Genomic DNA, 20,016 nt, shown 5'->3' on the forward strand with positions numbered 1-20,016 from the left:
AGCATCTACATTTTTCTCATTTCACATATTTTTATATTCTCGATGATGCCATGTAGCACCTGTGAGATCTGAGAGTGTCACACAGACAGTTTTTATGCCTCAGTGAGAAAATTGTCTTTCAACTTTTTTTTTTTTGTCTCTGTATCTGCAAATCTCATTAACAGTACTTAAACAGATTTTTAAGTTTTTTTTTATGTTGTCTCTACTTAATTAGCTATGTAGACCTAGTTTGTATTTGTGTACCATGTGTTTCATAAGTCTAATATTTTAATATACTATTTCTATTTAAATACTTTAATATGTATGTATTTGTTTAGGAATCATTTTTAAATACATAATGTGTTTGATCATTTTGATAATAGATCACTACCTGGCCTACAGAAGGAGACCCCCCCCCCCTCCTCCCTCCCGTCCCGCCCCTTTGCATCGTCATCATAACACGGAAGCAGTAGGAAGACAGAGGGGGCAGGAGGCGCAGACACTGGGAGGGAGGTGAAGGTAGGCAAAAACAGGGCAGAGGACTAAACATAGGGTGGAAATAGGTGCACAAGGCCAAAGGTAGGAAGGCAGACATCGGCAGAGAGCGAGCATCATGGCGCTGATCCCCTCCCAGGTCCTCCGGGTCGCCATCCTGCTGTCTTATTTCTCCATCCTCTGCCACTACAAAGCTTTAGACATGCCGGCACACCAGACCTACGGAGGCAGCTGGAAGTTTCTGACCTTCATTGACCTGGTAAGATGTGACGTTTCGTCTTATTTCAACGCCAAACACGCGGTAACTTATTCCCCCCGCCCGCCGCCGCGCTGCAGAAGCTGCAGAGCCAGTGCTTCTTTGCAGGTTTAAACGAACATTCAGCGCTTCCTGCCCTCGGTGTTCCGGTGTTTAACGTGTCATTAGCGGGAAATGATGTGCGGTATTAGGACTAATTTGCGCTAAAATGTGTCTGGAGTCGTTTGTGACGTTCCCACAGCGACCGACCGTGCGTTCATTGTGTAGCAGCAGGTGTTGCGGGTCCGACTGCCGCCTGTCGTAAATAACCCCACGCGTCGGGAGCGCGCCGCGCGCACATGGTTGGAAGCCGTTAGCTGGAGACTAAATAAAAACTATTAGGGTAAAGACATAAAACAATAAGGGATTTAAATTATACTGCACGATGTTTCTTTTGTAAATATCGGTTAGTTTCCTTTAAAATAACTTCGTCTGCAACTAGAAAGTGTTTTTGACTAAGAGGCCAGACCTCAGCAGTAGATATGAGCGGTTTAAAGTGTTGTCTGCAGCCAGATGACTGTGCACAACAGTGTTTTCATGTCTATGTAGTTCATTTAACAAGGATAATACAGATTAACACACTGCATCCAGTATTATTGATTCTGATTTTAAATTCAACAAAAGGACTTTACACTATAATGACCAGAAACAAATTGGTAGAAGACACAAACAACACACAGCCCCCATTCATCCCAAACACTGCACACATTCACACAGAGACCGGCTCATTCAGCCATTCATTCCCAAACATTGTCATGTCAACTTTAGCAGCAACAAGTAAAGCAGTTTGCATAACTGTAGGGTTAGTGTTTCTGTAGGGACACGTGTTTCAGCTCCTTGGATTTGTCCCCGTTCAAAGCAGTTTTACTGTGCAAATGGGGAAAAGAACAAAACAATTCTGGCTCATTTGGTGCCGAGTCAGCACATAAAATAGTTAAGTGTGCTGCGAAAAGATTCTAGTTTTTAGTTTAGAGATCCAGTCTCTGCCAGTCGTTCTTACGGGTTTAAAAAAAAACCAAAAATTTAATATGTACTTTACTGAGCGGTCGCGAAGTGTGTTGTGCAGAGCTGAGTCTGTCATCAGTTTTATGCTCCTTCCAGACTGTCAGAGACTAAACAATCGTGATGGTTGGTGGAAACCGTTGTGTGGGAATAGTCCGGTCTCTGAAAGTCTTTAGGTATTTAAATTTCATAATCAGTGACATGCCAAGTTTATTACCCAGCCATATGAGCAGCCTGTACCTCAGCACGCTACTTTAAGCTGCTCACTGCTATGGGAAAATTAAGAAAATTAAGTTTTTGGAGGAGCTTAATGTTTGTGTGTTTAAGGCATGGAAGGCAAGATAATCCCCCTCTGAAGTATGTACCTGTGTGTGAGAAGCAGCTGTGTCATATTTTCCACATTAGACATCTCCTCCTGGTTAACAGTGCTTTTAATGACCTGTGCACACCAGCAGCTGGGAAACACAAACACACACAGTAATTAAGAGCCAGATGTTGTAGCTGTGTGTGTGTGTGTGTGTGTGTGGTTACTACTCAAAGCCTCATCGCTGGCTGAATTCCCCTAAAGCATGCAAGCTACATCAGATCATGTAGTTTTCAGATTACCAACATAAATTTCAGTTTATAGACACAGATGTACAAGCAAATGGTAACAATCACGCTTCCAAGTGCAAAACCAATTGTGCAACTCGCTGATTCAGACAGTGTGATGATGATACACGCACATGAAAACAAAAAAACAAAAAAAACGTAGGTGGATTTGATTCCTTTAACGCAAAATGCGTCCAATGTCCAGAATCAGTGCTACAGGCTAATGTGCTATGTTTATATCAATATTCATAATAATGCAGTAATAAAATGCCTTTAGTAATATTATTACTAGTGAGTTGCTTTTTGGATGAAGGTTATTGCCTCAAAAGTGACTTTTTTCCACATTCCACTTGCATGTTGGACTCAGACGCTGCACAAACATCTCCGTAAAACAGGATGGAGCTAAAGTTAAAGCTTCGAAGGAGGTGGCCTGCAATGTAACATGTGGTTGAGGATGCGTGGACAGTGTCGAGTGTGAAATCCACGGCTTCTAGAAAAATCCTGAGCCACATTCCAACCAAGTGGATTTCAGCAAAGCATGAAGAGGGGAGTTATTAGTTGCAGCCAATTCTGTGTGTAAATAAAGTTGGTGCAGCTTCATTCTCTGTGAGTCGTCTGTGTGACAGCACTGAAGTTGAAAGTACTTTGCTAATTAGGCCTTGATAATTTTATTACACGTCAGAGCAAATGTTAGTTTATGGGCCCGTTTTGTGAAAATCCCTTGGGAAGCTTAACTGCACATTACTTTTACCAAACAGTCATAAGTAATATGTAATATTACTATTGACAATTAACTTACGCAACACTGTCTATTATTGTGCACATATAATAATGGGAGTGTGTCATTTCACTGAGATGGGGGTTGAAATACCGAGCTGGTTTATCTCCTCTTCATAAAAGTCCACTTTATGCCCTGCAGAGTGCTTGAACTGTCCTATCAACGTGAAGTGTTTAAGGTGCTCGTTGATCTAACCGGTGCACAGTTTAGTCGAAATAGCAGCACAGCTCAGGAGCTTTTTGCAGAAAGTGTTTCCTACAGTCGAAGAATATGAACAGTCTTGCATCACATTCAGACATTTACTGGTGAGGTTATAGCTTAACATGGGAAGTCGAGTACAGGATATGTTTGGCATTCGAGTGGTTTAAGTTTGAGAACACGGTTGCTAGGAGACAGGCAAGAAAATGGTAATTGCTTTGCACCCTTTTAAAAGACGGCAGATGATTTTGTGCTTATTGGATTTTAGCATCAAGGGAACAGAGTGAAGCTTGAAAATGATGTTGAAAAAAAAATTAGGCTCATTTCCAGTGGCTGTGTAATTAAAGAAAAAATCATCTCTTCGGCTACTGTGTCAGTGTTTCTCTCCATTATATAAAAGGCAAAGACTGGATGGATTTGCCCTGAACACTTCAGGTGTGGACTGAATTTCAGCCTGACAAGTTTGTATATGATGTAGCAGCATTCTGGCCCCGAATAATCAACCAAACCACCAACATTTGGTTCGGCTGTGTTGCCAACAGGATGTGACTTCTAAAACAACGGGACCTTCCAGCTGTGAGGCGAAACCCATCGGGCGCCGTGATCCCTTTAATTAAGCTACTTCTGTTATTGGATGTTTCCAGCTTGTTGTAATGCTGCAGATATTTAAGCACATTCTAAAAACCTCTCGTCATGTGAAAATAAAAACCGTTCTCCAGATGAAATGTAGTGACGGCTTGGTCTCATTCGCTTGTTTCACTTCAGGATCTGTCAAGCTGTGTGCAGCAGTCGACCATAAGGTTCGGAAATAAGTTCAGGGCTGCACCTAACTGTTATTTCTTTTGTCGATTAATCTATAAATAATTTTTTCTATTAGATTATTTTCCCACCCGTTATTATTCACTGGGTCGCCCGCGGTGCAAAGACATAATCACCTGACGTATTTCATAACTGCACCAGTCTGTCCCAAACAAAAGTCGACAAATCACAACTTATTAGAAAGCAGCAATTTAAGATTGAAAGACCACAGCAACAACAGTTTCCCAAAAGAGTTCATCCTCAGCGAGTTATGATGTTTGCAGGGGCACAGAGCTATTGAATCCCCCTCTGCTTTACACCCTTCTCTCCACACGAATCCAGAGAATAAAACGGCACCAATGTGTTTGTCTAAAACCATAGTATCTCAGCATAAAAGCCTGAAAACGGTCGTTCTTCACCGTCGAGTATAAGTTACTGCTTCTACATGACCTGCAGAAAAACGCACAGCGCTTGGTTCTGTTAGGATTTGATGGCTAGATCGATTCAATGAAGCCATTTGTTTGGTGAGTCTAAGACAAAAAGTCTCAAAACTGAAGCGCTGGTGCTGTGATGAAGAAGAGCTGAGCTGGGTGGTGTTTGCACATAGTCATATTTCATCACACTGGATTTTCTCTTATAAAATGAATCAGAACTTTCCTTCCCTTTAATGTCTGCTTACTCTTCACCCCCCTGATGATTGCAGCGCCTGCGTTCTGTGTTTTTTCTGTGTCTCCCCAGCTCTTTGAAGGCTTTGTCATGTGAGAGCATGGCAGCTGTTGAAGAAGGTGCTGAACTCCCTCCATGTCTCTCCGCAGGTGATCCAGGCCGTGTTTTTCGGCGTGTGTGTCCTGATCGATGTGTCCAGTCTGCTGACTAAGGGAGGTGCCAGCAGGGAGCAAGAGCGACAGCTGAGGAAGCTGATTGGCCTGAGAGACTGGATGATGGCTGTCCTGGCCTTCCCCGTCGGAGCGGTGAGCAGATGGATGCACGACCCCTAACACACACACACACACACACACACACACACACACACACACACACACACACACACGCCTTGGGAGCCAGACTTACAGTACAATCAGCCTTTTCTTCTCTTTTTTCTTACTCCATCCCTTGACCTGCTTTGCCCTCTCTGTAATCCTTAGGGTTTAAAAATCCTTGTCTTCTCCACATTTAGGACTTGGTGAGACAAGTGCCCATTTCTTTATACCTTTCTTCAAGTCTGTCACATGATGTGTTTGCCAGGGGCCACATCCGAGAGTTTACAGTACTTAACAATAAAGTATTTGACAGTATTTCTAAGTTATATAAAAAGTAGCCAGAGGCGAGATCCACCAATGAAGGTCCAGCTTAACAGTTATGAGCGAGATGAGAAGTTTTTATTCTGTTGAGAAATTCAAAAACGTTTCTACCATATGCGACAGAAAGTGTCTTAACATTAAAACGGAAAATGACACTTTTCACTATTGACCTCGTGCAACCAACCCTTGAGTTTTCACTATTTCTGCCTAATTCACTATTATGATGCAGCGTTTTGTGTTATGCTATGTTATTAATTGGGTTTTGGTTTTACCACAAATAGGATGAATTTTGCTTTTCTGGTCTAGAAACAGATTTGAAAAAATTGAAATATAACTGTTTACTAATTTTTAAAATAAATTATACTTTCCAATAATTAAAATTTTCATCCGTTTCTGGGCAGCACAGTGCTGCAGATTCTGTATGGAGTTTGCATGCTCTCCCCCTGCTCGCATGGATACTCTGCACTGCTGCCTCAGGTATTGGTCATTATCAAATTACAGTAAATGAGAAAAGTTGCTAATAAGGCAGAAATTGTTAGAATTCTCTTATCAGCCGAGCGAGTTCTGCTCAAGAATGTTTAGAGGCGAATAGCTTCCAATGCTTTTCTGTAATGCTGGTTTCACACTGGAATCTTTGTCAGACGCTCCCGACATGTCAGGAGGACTTAGAGTGAAAGAATAGGTGTGTTGATGATGTTTCCATCACATTGACTGCAGTTGCCTACTGTAAGCTTTTCCCATGCGGTGCCTCTTGGAAAAGTGCTGATCTTGCACTGAAATCTCCAACAATGTCAGAGGCCAATTTCTCCCGACATTGTCCAGAGTTCATGATGTGAAACAGGCTTTGCACCTCTCCCAAGAAGATTTCTACTAAAACTAATATTTGAACAAAGTGAAATACATTTAAAATGGATCCAGTAAATATTGAAGGAATTTAATGAAGCAGCTTTGAAAAAATAGTTACTCTACCAAAATAATCCGATCAATAATATAAGTGTCTTTGTAACATCACCCAGAACCACAGAGGGAAAATCTGAAATGACTATTTATGTGCTTCTGTTTGAGTATCTTTTAGTATTAAGGATCATGGTTTTAAAAAAAGTTGTCACCCTCTGAGTGTGGACCTTCTGCAGCTCATATCGCTTACAGAAAATCTCCCTCAGAACAGAGGGAACAGTGTGGAGGTGTCCTCTGCTGCCGCAGACAGCCAGACGGTGACCCCTGTCTCATCCTCCAGCTCTTTTCACTCCACTCACATATTTCTGCATCCCTAACTCACCCGCACGCTCTTATTCAAGACTTGAGCTGGCAAGGTGCCCTGTAGCTACTGCACTGATGGACCCATCTGAGTACAACCAGATCCAAAGTTTGGAGACACACACACACACACACACACACACACACAGTCATGAATATGCATGCTTCTAACCTCTAGACTCTAATCACAGAGTTGATAGCCTACTGCCCCGAGCAACTTGAGTGCCAATTAGATCATTGCCACAGTTGAGGCTACCCCACCCACACACACACCCACACACACACCCACACAGCTGTGTGTGTGTCAGTTGGTTCAGTTCAATTTACACACATACAATAGACATGGTTCTCACCACTGCTAATTTCTGGAAATGTGGAAAGAGTGTGTGCAGGTTGCTGCATATGTGTGACGTGCTGCTATGTGTTGCATGTGTGTGCGTACATTACACATGTATTAGTGTGTGTATGTACATATGGGCATCTGTTTTGGTGTGTAACATGGAAAATACACAGTCTGTGTGTGTGTGTTTGCGTTTCCTCACCGGCCTGTTGAAAGCAGAGAACGTGCTGTCAGGGTACAATGGGGGGGGGGGTTGGTTCAGATGCCTTGAACTGGAACCCCCGGTGACACTCAGGTAATTCCACCCCGTCCTCCTGAACATGGTCTGGCTCAGGTCCAGGCAGTCTGCTGGAGATACATAAGGCCAAGGCTTCATATTATTGTGTCCATGTCCACGGTTTCTCCACTAAATTCATGCAGTTATATAGCATAAGAGTTGTGGCTTCAGTAAGCGGAAAAATGTTCATTTTGGAAAAGGGTGGCAGTCTGAGCCCCCAGACCCCTGTTTTTAGCTTAAAAAAACAGGAGTAATGCATTTAGAAAATTGAAAATTCAAGCAGGTCTATAAGGAAAAGCAGAAATATATTACAACAAATACAAATATTTGTGTTCAGCCTTTTTGACATCAGCACATTAACACGTTACACAGTAAATGTTGAGGAGTAACTTCACTAATTTTCAAGTCGATTGATTTGTGAGTATATGTTAACAAATAGTATAAACTTCCTTTGGTATTTATTATAAAAGAGCTTCTAGCTTCCAGCTAGAAAACTCCAAATGGCATCTGGAGGAGCAAATGGAGCTTCTCTGGCACTGGAGTGTGAGAGGCAGCTCTCAACTGTGGATAAATGAGTCAGAAAGGGGATGAGTGCCACTAAATTGTCCAGGAGCTTGTCCTGGATGATGGTCACATGATCACACACACACACACACACACACACACACACACACACACACACACACACACACACACACACACACACACACACACACACACACACACAAAAGACTAACTTTTTTTCAACTGGACACATTCAGGAGGCTCCTGCAAAAAATGCGAGGTTCTCTGCAACACAAAAGCCATGTGCTGAATTCTTATTAAAAGCAATTACAAGACCCCAGACTGCTACAGCTTGTTTTGTCTGATTAGGACTAAACCTAGAACCACTGTAGTCAAAACAACCAGATTGCAATCTGCATTGAAAAATCTTTGTGATGATTTATTTATTTATTTTTTTAAACAAGAAGCAGAGAAACCTATGAATATGTAGAAGGCAGAGTTTAATACCATTCATAAACATCCATCCATTGTCTTATCTGCTTGTCCTGTTTAGGGTCGCGATGGGCTGGAGCCTTACGGAAACAGTCCTGACAAAACATCACGGCTGCAGCCAGTTGATTTCAGGAGTTTAGAAGTTAGTTAAATGGACGTCACCTGAGTGCAGGGAATGTGTTTAAAGCATTATTGCATAATTACACCTGTATCTGGAAGGTCTAGTGATTTAGAAGCCTTGTAAAAAATGTAGTATTTTTAATTCATTCAAGTTCCTTTTGTAGAAAACCATTTTCATTTTGGTAAATGTTTGCCAAGAGGCAACTTAAGCATGAATTAATGCTGTAATCTAATCCGATCAAAGGGGCAGAGCACTATTCTGAATACACTTCAAATCACAGGAAGAGGAGGGGAAGACTGGGGAGCATTCATCATGTTACTGTGGTAACGGTTCTTCACCTCACGTTGATACCAGCCCCTGAATCATCGCCTCACTGTAAAACGTGCAGTCAGAGCTTGTCATCATTGCACACTGTAAATAAAAGGCTGCATATACAGTAACGGGTCCTATGGCCACTTTCTAGTGTCTAACCTTTCAGACATCATTGGCAGAACATTTTAAAAAGAAAGTATAATTGTCAAAGGTTGTGCAGCTGTTTGACACATTAAATGCTGTATGAAGGCTGCTGTGTAACATGTACCACCTTTGTTTTGTCCCCTCAGTTTGTGGTCTTTACATTCTGGACTCTGTACCTCTACGACAGAGAACTGATTTACCCAAGACTACTGGACAACTTCATTCCTCAGTGGCTCAACCACGGCATGGTGAGTGCATTGTTCTGTTTTGGTATTGTGGTTGAATTCCCTGATTGATATTGTCACTTTTGGATTCCCAAATGAATGCTGTGTTCATGGACAGGTGGGAAAGTTGGACTGTTGGTGTTTTTTCAAATGGATAAAATTGCTCATCGCAACTGATTAATTGTACTTTTAATAAGTATTTTAATGTGGAATATTAGTATGTTATGTACCTTTTTAACATTTGCTTCAAATATGCCAAATTGTTGTTTAGCCACATCCACAGGTCACGTTTATGCCACGTAGCTATGCTAAGAATTTTGTGCAAAAAAAAAAGAATTGCAGACACGTTTTTTTTGTTGTTAAGCCAAATACACTACACTTGTGGCTCAATATGAGCAGTTTACATGCTGGCACATGGACATTGAGCCAGTACTGCTATCAGCAGATTATAAACTCCATAAAATGCTTAATAAATCTTCTCGGTGGTCACAGCTGCGGGTGAACGTCTGGAATTGAACTGCCGGTTGTTGGCTTTGATTTGCTGTCCAGAGGAAGCAGGTTTAATCTAATGTTTGGACAGCGACTAATGCTGTGCACCGTGTTACCTGACTGATAACACCGTCAGGTGCGTGTGTGTGTTTGTTTCACTCGGCTACAGATAATCACAAATGTTATCCCGCAAAATGCAAAACCTTCTCATCTGACTTCCTCCTGTGCAGAGCAGTGGAAGATGAGGTGGGGAGAAAAAAAAAAGAGAGAGATCACTTCCAAAGAGACAAAGGCAGAGTGTCTGTCTGTTTAGTGTCTCTTCTTGTATCCCGGGAGGTGATGTAATTGTTCAGTGGTTGCTATGGTGGCGTTTACAACGACCAAAACAACCAGAATATCACCACCGACCATATGTGTGTGTGTCTGCGAGAGAGAAAGAGAGACAGAAAACACGAGGAAGTGTGTGTGTGTGTTAGTCCAGCGATTGTAAATATTTTGAGGTATTCCATGGTATCAATGTTGTTTGTTTACACTGGCTGCCACGGCAACGGTGTCACCATTCCCATTGGAGGAGGGGAGGGGTAGGGTGATGTAAAGTGAGTACAGGATCTTAATAGCGTGTCCAGCTGTTCTGCCATGAAAGTATCTGAAGGGGAACAAGTGGAAGATTAACAAAAACTAACAAAACACTAGCAAAAATGAAAAACTTGCTAAGTTACATCCTGCATCGTTGATATCATCTAACAAATGCTGCAGGCCCTTAGGTTCAAATATATCTGGACGGTGACACACTTTGCTACATCAATTAAGATGTTGCTGCTCATGTGACAGACAGAAGCAGCAGGATCAGTTCTGGAAGCTGTAGGTGTAGCCTAGTGTTCTTGGACCTGGCTCCACCGTGCACATGGATAAAGACTTAAAGGCAAGAAGGGGAATATTCTTCAGTGGCCAAAGTAAATCACCTGACCTCAATCCAATTCAGCAAACCGTGCAGGCAAAATGCCCCGAAACAAGCAGAAACTAAAGTCAGCTGCAGGGAAGATCTGGCAGAGCCGCACCGGGGAACAAACCAAGCATGTGCCCCAGACTCGGGCCATTCGTTGACGTCAAGGCATTGGCAGCCAATTATAAACCTGACAACTTGATGTATGGCTGCGTTTGTTTGTGGTGAGACAAAACCATGAAATCTGTCACTGTACAAATATATATGTAAATGTACAGTTATGCACCGGGATGAAGTTATGAATAAAAACAACAAATACAGTGAGGGTGACTCCCTATCATTTGAAAACAATGATTCTATCCCTATCAAACTGTTAAATGCTCAGTAGAACTCGGCCGATGATTAGTTTTTCATATAATGAGGAATGACGGATGGTGATGATGATCTTGTGTGATTGGGAGAGATTAACATGGCTGCATGTGCTCCAGACTTTGTGAGGCCTTCACTGATGAACACGGTTATGTGCCTTCGTGTGGAAGAGGTCCATTTTGCTTTTGCATAGTTTTATTATGCGTAATGCACGTGTTGTGTTTTAACTTCACTTCAAGTCCGTGTTCTCATTGGCTTTTAGAAAAATCTTCCCCTGGGCACCGAAATGGACGGTAAAAGTAATAAGTGGCTTCACAATAGAGTCTGTGCTCAAAATGAGTTGTGTTAAATACATAAGTCATGACAAAATGGATCCATGTAAGTGAAGTCACAATGATGCTCTGCGCCTCCACTAATTCATTCAGGAAATGTCCGAGGTTTACAGCCACGATTCCTAAGCGTTTTTTCATAATGTCTCCTAAACACAAACACACTATATTCTGTATGCTACAGTTTATTACAGCTTGTCTGTCACTAAACTGGTAAACGAATAAGTGACTTTCGTGTATTGAAGCCATTGATCTTAGCGATTTTGGATAATTTTTTGCTAATCTGTTGTGGTGTAATGATCCTGCAGTGCTCTGGCCTGTAGTGACTTTCCTGGATCGTATGTATTGGTGTTTTGTTTCAGTGACGTCATCGGTTGATGGAGTTGATGTGCGATATGCCTCAAATGATCATTTCAGTCGTTTTCTAAATTAATGGTATTGCCCACAATCATCACACAGATACTAAAACCAACATTTGATCTTCTCTAATCATATTTAGTTTGTTGTCAGCCTGCAGCCTGGGTCACCCTGTTTGTCTGGGCCATAGGCCTCAGTTATACTAAACAAAACCCAACATATCAGCCAGACTCACTGGGTGACATGATTCTTTATTCCAATACATGTCGCCAACATAATTATTGTCATAACTCATGTGAATGCCACAGCTGCACCAGAGATTACGCACGTGTGCAGCTCAACATTAGAGGTCTGCAGCACAGATAAACAAGCGAATCCAGGCCACTGGCCAGCAGCTAACCAATAGTGTCGATTGTAGAAATGAATAAATTAAGAAAAATGCCTGAAGTTATCTTTTAATCTACTCTGATCAATCATAGCATTATGACAACTGGAGGGTGAAGGGAATAACATCAGTGATCTTTTTACAGTGGAGGGATGTAATAGGCAGCAAGTTAACCAGGGGAAATTGACTGGGTCAGAGGAAGGGAAATCGTTTGGCCAACGCCTACTGATGCGCGTACGGAGCGAAGGTCGGCCATTGTAGTCTGACGGAGTAGAGGAGCGACCACAGCTCAGACTACTGAGAAATGTGATGCTGGTTACAATAGAAAGGTGGCAGAACACACCGTGCGTCGCAGTCTGTTGTATATGGAGCTGTGGAGCAGCAGAATGGTCAGGTTGCCAACGCTGAGGACTAAAATATGTCAGAGTGGCAAAAGGCAAAATGCTACTCAATATTAGGTGGGTGGTCGTAATGACACGGCTGATCAACAGCGATCACAGTGTGCTCACAGGTGCAGCTCATGTTGCATGTGTTTCTATTTGTTTGCCAGTGAGTGTGGGAGAGTGTTTTTTCCACCACCCCCCCCCCCCACACACACACACACACACCCGTTACTCCAGGCAAGAGGATTACAGTCTCACACTGGGTCTGACGCCATTGACCTTTAACACACAAACAATCTCTGCACCGCAGTTTTGTTCTAACAGCTCTGCTGGCTGAGTATCAGCAGTTTGTTCACATCTGGTGAATCATTGTCAGGTTTGGGTACATTCTCTCTCACACACACACACACACACACACCTGGAAACAGAAGGATCCACATTTAACCCTTTCCTCATGTGCTGTGATCACTTAGTGTGTTGAGTGGTTGGTTTGTTACCATTTAATTTTACCCATTATTGGCCTTCAGTGAGCCGAGCAGAATAAATATTGTGGTTATTTGGTGTATTGCAACTTTGTTTTAACATTGTTCATATTTTTAGGCATTTTTCCTGAAACTTGAAATCGAAGCTCTCATGAACCTATGACGGGAGTTGCAGGTTCATCTGTAAAAAAGCCATTTCCATTATCATATTTGCTTTATGGCTGCTCAATTTGAGCCCAGAAATGTTATAGCTGTTACATTTTACTGCATTTTTGTGCGTAAGTACTAAACATAATATGCACTACACACATTTCACAAGTGGAAATGGAAGATGTCAGTGCTCTGTAGTGGACAGCATTTATAAACAGGCACTTTGTTTTTAATAATCATGGGCATCGTCTTCGGAATTAAAGGGTAAAAAAATATATAATTATCAATTAACGGTCTACATCTGTACTGGTCATGTAATATTTTATTGTGTTCTGCTAAAAAGTGGAATATACGGTTAACGTCCCTCTAAGACATAAGCTCCTTAAGGTAATGAACTTGAGACAAAATGTCAACAGGAGACTTCATTCGATTTCCAGGGTTTAAGTGGAGCCCAGCATAAAACCCTTGATCATTGCAGTGACAGAGGCTTGAGCTGCTGCACTTTATACCGATAAACTCTGAAGCAGTGGATTCATCTTCATAATCTTATTTTGTGAGGGCAGACAATTGTTTTTTCCCCCAAAACCACTAGTTGCTTATTTTTAAGTCCACTGAGAGTTTTAGTGCGGTACCATAGGCAGCCAGAGTAATCAGTTAGCAACGAGGGCTCACTTAAGCCTTCAAAACGTATAAAATACTGTGCTGGTCTGCAAAAAAATGGACCTAAAAAAACAAAGTTAGCAAAGTTCTACGTGCAACACAAGCCGGCTGTTCCCTGGTACATTTTGTATTATACATATTATACATGGTGCATTTGGGACCCGCTGCTCTGCTCCTGTATCCAGAGCATTTTACAGTGCTGCTCGTCATTCACGCGTTCACAAACACCCACACCTGAACCCGTGGGTGGAGAACAACTGCTCCACCAACTGAGCTACAAACACCCCTGTATGATCGCTGAGAAGATTACTGTGTGTTACTTAAGTTTGGATTTGATTACATTAAACGGTAAAATTTGAAATTTGGCTTATGTTTGCTGGTTTTCCAGTTTACTTCTGTTGAAGTTGGACGGAACTGAACCTTCAGTCATAATTACTACTTGGAGGTTCACGGGAAAGCTTCAAATTCACTTTCACCAGCTGTTTGTCTTCATTTGATTCACACATCCTCTAATTGTGAAACTTCTCTTAGAGTTCATCTATTTGTGATGCACCAGTTTCAGATGTTCAGACACTCGGGAAGATGTCTGACCCCACCATGTAACCCCACGCCCAGCTGTGTATCTCTGCGTGAAATGGTTTGTCCTGTTTTCAGCCCCAGACCACAGGATTGAACCACTGCTGTTTGCTAGTGGGGGAGAGGGGGGTTTCCACAGAGGCAGAAAGCTGCTTCTCCAGCCAAACCGCAGACCTCGGATTGGGAGGGGGGGGGAGCAGACCTAGAAAGAAAAATAGAGAGCGCGGCACAGCGAACATAAAGGGAGTATTTACGGGTGTTGAGTCCTCTCAGAGACTAAACTTAAACTAGCAGGACTGGGAGACTGGAATTCCACTGAGGCATCCTGGGTAAAAATGCAGTGTCAGGACATGTGTGTGTGTGTCTGCTCAGAGTATAATGATGGGAGGGAAACCTAGAATTTAAGACCCCAGGAGAGAAAGCTGTCCTACCCCGGTGTTGTCCCTCTTGTTAGTCTGCACATATTTGGCATCGTCGCTCTGACCTTTCGAAATCCTCTGAAACCAAGTGGTGAAAGTCCGGCTGTGGCACAGTGTTCAAAGACTCAGTCAGGAGTTTGGTTTTGCTGTGAAATCAGAACTTTATAAATGTATGTACAGTGACGCCAGGTTTTATGTGAATTCAGATTTCACGCTACATATTTTTATTCCATAAACAGCTGATAGAGTTTCACAAATACGGATTTAAAAAGCACTAGTTGGCAAACTTTCTGTTGTAATTATTTGGCCTTTGAAAACTACCCAGATAATATTTTGTACATGAATATATTGCTAACAAGCAGCTCTAAACACTCAACACGGCCCTGAGGTCCCATCTTAACAAATCGTCAGACAAACTTTAAAGCAAGTAGCCACATGACAACGTCCCATCACGACGTGCCAGCCAGCATCCTAGCTGGGACACCAGCCAGTCGGCTTCCCAGCTGCATGCCGTGCTAGGCACCAAGCCAGCACGAAGGCCACGCTAGCTAGCAAGCTAAATCGGCAGAACTCGTGCTTCTCCCTGAAGCTAAGCGGCTACCAGTGTGCTCCGAGTCCCCGACATTTTCAGATAAGCCAGTCAAACTTCTTCCAACACCTGCCAGAGCATTTTCCATCTCGGTAACAAGCGATCAATCACATCCTCCATAATCCCCCAACACGCAGCTTCAATTGTCAGTGTCACACACCTTTCTAATACTCCACTGCTGTTCTGTAGCCCTGGTGTCAGCCATGTTTGTCACTGGCAGCTTTAGACTCCACTCTTTTATAGGCAGATCGTTAACAGGAGGAAAGTCTCCAATAAAACTGTGCCATGGACGGGCCAAGCTTTCCAATCACAACCCTCTGACCCCCCCACCTTTTTTTTTTTTTTTTAATCACCGGTGTGTTGACTTCCTTGAGCATCGATGACAGGGTTCCTACATCGTCAGTTTTCATGAGCATTGGCCGCTCAGGTGCTTGATTTGAGTTCAGTTTAATTATGGGTGGACTTCATCTGCTGGATCTGTTGTGGTCACACTGCATTGACTTTGCTGTGTCTTTTCTCTGCTGACACGAGTTGCAGAAAGACAATGAGGACACGACTCAAACTAAAAATAATTATCCAAAGGGGATTCGCTTGGGTGTTGCATGCTGTGGATCTCAGTGTTGACTGTCTGTCGTCCTCTTGTCAGAAGTCGAGCAGGAGACAGAGTCTGGGTTAAAGCCAGTTCTGAAGCAAACATGCACCCGCATTAGGACAGACTGCAGCCCTCAGCATCACACCGTGCTGTTTCCATCATTTCCAACCAGCGATCTGGGATTAATTAGCAAATGGCAGATTCCCACTTGTTGTTTTTCTAACTAAACGAAGCTGACCCACTTGACTGCCAGGGACAAAAGAGCTCGGCAGTCTGACTTCGCCCACTCTGAACTGAATACTGGCCTTTCCAGACCTTTACCCTGAACCTGAACCTGACTGGCCTGAACACTTAAACCAAATCTGAATCTTCAAACATCCAAACTGAATTGATTTCACATAAAGGCAGAAAGACATGTGCACATACATTTTTCTTTAGTTGTGCTCCTGAAAGTGCAAATAAGGTAAGAGTGTGTGTGTGTGTGTGTGTGTGTGTGTGTGTGTGTGTGTGTGTGTGTGTGTGTGTGTGTGTTTGTATGTGAGTGCCCCCTAGTGGTCAACGACAGTAGCTCATTAAAAACTATCCATCAGCAACACTACAGCCGGAGAAGATAAATTTACACTTTTTAACTGTGGAGATTTAAACACAAGACACACGTTAAAAGCACAGCTGATTAAAGACAGTTGTCACGTGTGTTTGCATCAGACAGCTGCACAGAAAATAGCAGCACATCACATGACCTCCATTATGTGCGTTTGCCTTTTTGGACGGGTCCCACTGGTGTCCAAACACGCTCGGTATATAGAGGGGAATCAGTGAACAAACTGAGATCCAGGAACCACTGAGGTTAAATATTAATTGTGTTTAGATCCATCCAGAAATGGTCAGTTTGGCTTTGTTTGTCAGTAGCCAGTCGCTGATGTTAAATGTGAGTTTGTGAAACGAGGATCATTTCTGATTGAAGGAGGCTCCTGCCTGTGGACAAAGACCCTTTGACCCCTTCCACCTTATTGTAGTAGGGTCCATCTTTTGCTGACATTAAGTTCTGACGTTATTCTGTCTTTCATTTTCCCTCAGCACACCACCGTTCTTCCCTTCATCATCATCGAGATGCGGACCACCCACCATCGGTATCCCAGCAGGTCGTGGGGCCTGGCAGCAGTGTGCTGCTTCGGCATTGGATACATCCTCTGGTACCACTTCATGTGTCTCACCCATAAACCCCCTATACATCACAATTTATAGCTAAGTACATTTAGTAATAACCGTTGGGTGTAGTTCAATGTTTAGATTAAAGCTACTTTAATTGATATTTCAATGAACTCAGTTATAAGTCATTAAATTTTAGTCATCATCTCTGCTCATTGGGTTGTGTGGCGCTGCCTCTTCAGGACGTGTTGGGTGCACCAGGTGACAGGTGTGTGGGTTTACCCGGTGCTGGAGCACATCGCTCCTCTGGCTCGAGTCGTCTTCTTCAGCGTGATGACGGTGGTGATTTGTGTTTTCTACGTTCTTGGAGAAATCCTCAATAGCTACATCTGGGACCAGCCACACACAGGTAGAACACGCACACTGCAAAAACAACATACGCACGAACCTCAAGTCAAGAAGAATTTACTTTAAAAGTGTGTCCAGATAAAAGCTGCTGCTTACTCTGTTTTGCCCAAACTGGCAAAACGGTGTTTGCAGATTTTTTTTAAAAACCGATTCGGCACAAAATTAGCTTTCTGCCCTCTGATTTGTTCGTCAGTAAGAAAAGTGCGAAACAGCTTAACTAGATGAGCTGTGATTAGATACTGACACACACACACACACACCTTTTACATTGTGCTGACTGTACAAAGTCAACACATCTTTGTTTTCCCTTTGTTTCTTTCTCCTAGAAAAGGTCAAAGGTGAGTGATGCTCTCTCAAAATTGGTCTCTGTTGGCTGAGAGGATGCATTGTGCCCCACCCTCCCAGGACAGCACAAGAAGGGAAAACAAGCGACCTCTCGGGGAAATGAGACCATTAGCTTTGAACTGTATCAACGACAATAACCATAGACGAAGACAAAGACATTATCATCATCAGTTAAGCATAACTAGGAGAAGTGGTGACAAATAGAGGCCAGTCAAACCGCATCTTTAGGTTTTCGGGACGTTTTCCTGCCTTTTGTTGTGTTTTTCAGTGGCAAAAGCTAAGCAACCACGATGGCTTTGATGTCTGGAGAAACGTGGACAAAAGACCTGGAGCATAAACACTGACATACTGTACAACGTGACCACATAACACAGGCGCAGACATATAAACAGTATTTCTTATCTGATTTTCTGTTTCTGTTGGGAGCTACATGTCCAAGTCATCTACTACTAAACATCCATCATGTGTTATTATTAATCATCTTATGAAACTACATGACGACTACATGTATGGAAGAAACTAGTCATTGATGCACATTCAATAAATATTTCCTGTCATTTGCGTCCGCTTCGATTTTGGAAGAAAACTACGAGGGTCTTACAGACGTAGTAGCAAGTAGCTTAAGCTATAGGTAAAAGTAAGACTTGGAAATATGTTTCCAGCATATTGTTCGTGCAATCGACGATATTTAATGTGCTCAAAACTCAAAAACAACTGACACACGTGGGCTCACCACCACTTAACCCCGGTGCTTTATCGGGCACCACGTCATAGCGCCGTCACGTTTCAGTCAGACGTACATCCTGCACAGGGTGTTTTCATCTCCTCGCTTTTTACAAATCCAGAGTCTCTTAGCTGCTCTGGGCAAGAGGACACCGAGATCCTGTTTCAACAAAGGAAACGCTGGATCCGCAGGCAACAAAGCTGCCAGGCTGTGTAAAACTCTGCACACGCGTGTGGATGTAGGAACAACGTGTAGCCTAGTCACTGCTCTCTGAAAGAGGAACTGAGGGGGGGAAACACGCTGTTGGTGTGAGCAAAGAAAATGACTGATTACAAGAGAACAATGCAAAAGATAAAAGTGATGCAGAGCGGCTGTAAAAATAAGAAGAGACCATTAACACAAATATGATTTAAATAGTTTGTAAAAAGTAATATAAGGCAAGAAAAGAAAGTGAGCTTGTACTGAGCGTTGCATTCCTCCCCCAGTGCTGAGTGGACGGGTGGAGTGACACGTCTTCATTTTTAGACTGTAAAGGTTAACACAGTGAAACCACGAAACACGTCAACGCAACACATCCTGTCAACACAAACCGAGACCCCTCCCTCGCCTGCTTCTTCCTCGAACTAGAACAAACACCCTCTTCTCCTCTCAGGCCTGCGGTGGTGAACCAATAAAAGCTCATCTCCTGTACTTTCAGGTGCAGTGTTGTTCTCTCACCTTTACACAATATGCCACATCGCTTTTTTTAAAAGTAAAAGTGTGTGACGGCGTGTGTGTGTGTGAGACTCGCTCGCTCTTCTCACTGTCAGTTTAGAAAGGAGAGTTTGACACAACACACTGTTCATTAGCGCTTAGCAGCTAACACTGCTCTGCGTGTGTGTGTGTGTGTGTGTGTGTGGTCTCTTCATTAACACGTCAGCTCCTCTTCTCTGAGGTGACACATTAAAACATTCAGGAATATTCTGCTCTGCATTGATTTGCATAGATTTCCATGCTAATGAGCAGAGGAGCACGTGTCTGAGGGACAAAAAAGCCCTTTTTATTTGTGCTGTACAGTCCAGTCCATGAACATTTGGACAGTTAGACAGGTTTGTTAGACAGCCACCGTGCTGGAGGACATCGGATGTGAAGTGGATAATACATGAAAGTAAGTTTGAGGTTAGATTTGAGTGGATTTTAGCAAAATAAGAATTGTGTGCCCAAATAACCAGAGTTCAAAGGTAATTACACTCTTTCCTACTAAATGTTTTAGCGACGTGTCCAGTGAAATGTAAAGAACTGTGAGATATTTCTACTTTATTTAAGTAATACTATTTTTGGCTACTTCACTCTTTGACCTCACTACATTTTATAGACAAATATTTTACTCCACCACATCTGACGACGTGCAATGTGCAGCAAGCAAAGCCATTAAAATGATTACTTTTAAAACCTGCCGCAACCCTACGATTTTTATCGGGTCTTGGGACGAGCACCAGGGTGGTGGCTGGGTGGGGCCACAGCTGGTGAGGTGGGATTCAAACCTGCAGCCTTCTGTATCCCAACCCAGTGCTCTACCA

The 20,016-nt window shown here is 42.8% G+C and overlaps 1 protein-coding gene across 2 annotated transcripts; it reads left to right on the forward strand.

Moving 5' to 3' along the window:
• Positions 1-421: 421 nt before the first annotated feature.
• On the forward strand, positions 422-18,294 carry aig1 (androgen-induced 1 (H. sapiens)). 2 transcript variants are annotated; one of them, XM_067482195.1, is made up of 6 exons: positions 434-733; positions 4,952-5,107; positions 9,031-9,132; positions 16,909-17,024; positions 17,223-17,389; positions 17,715-18,294. In XM_067482195.1, exons 1-6 carry the CDS (start codon positions 593-595, stop codon positions 17,732-17,734), a joined length of 702 nt encoding a protein of 233 aa, XP_067338296.1. In that variant the 5' UTR covers positions 434-592; the 3' UTR covers positions 17,735-18,294. The 2 variants fall into 2 exon arrangements, with proteins under 2 accessions (XP_067338297.1, XP_067338296.1); XM_067482196.1 differs by lacking the exons at positions 9,031-9,132; positions 16,909-17,024; positions 17,223-17,389; positions 17,715-18,294 and having other exon boundaries at positions 422-733; positions 4,875-5,014.
• The last annotated feature ends 1,722 nt before the right edge of the window (positions 18,295-20,016 follow it).

Source organism: Channa argus, chromosome 17, assembly GCF_033026475.1.
Source record: "Channa argus isolate prfri chromosome 17, Channa argus male v1.0, whole genome shotgun sequence".
NCBI lineage: Eukaryota > Metazoa > Chordata > Actinopteri > Anabantiformes > Channidae > Channa > Channa argus.

What these genes read in the sequence shown, in the direction of transcription:
- aig1 (XM_067482195.1), top strand. Translation starts at nt 593, where the DNA reads ATGGCGCTGATCCCCTCCCAGGTCCTCCGGGTCGCCATCCTGCTGTCT. An exon ending in GGCATTGGATACATCCTCTG is followed by an intron (nt 17,025 to 17,222) that starts GTACCACTTCAT and finishes CTGCCTCTTCAG; the next exon opens with GACGTGTTGGGTGCACCAGG. An exon ending in CTGGGACCAGCCACACACAG is followed by an intron (nt 17,390 to 17,714) that starts GTAGAACACGCA and finishes TCTTTCTCCTAG; the next exon opens with AAAAGGTCAAAGGTGAGTGA.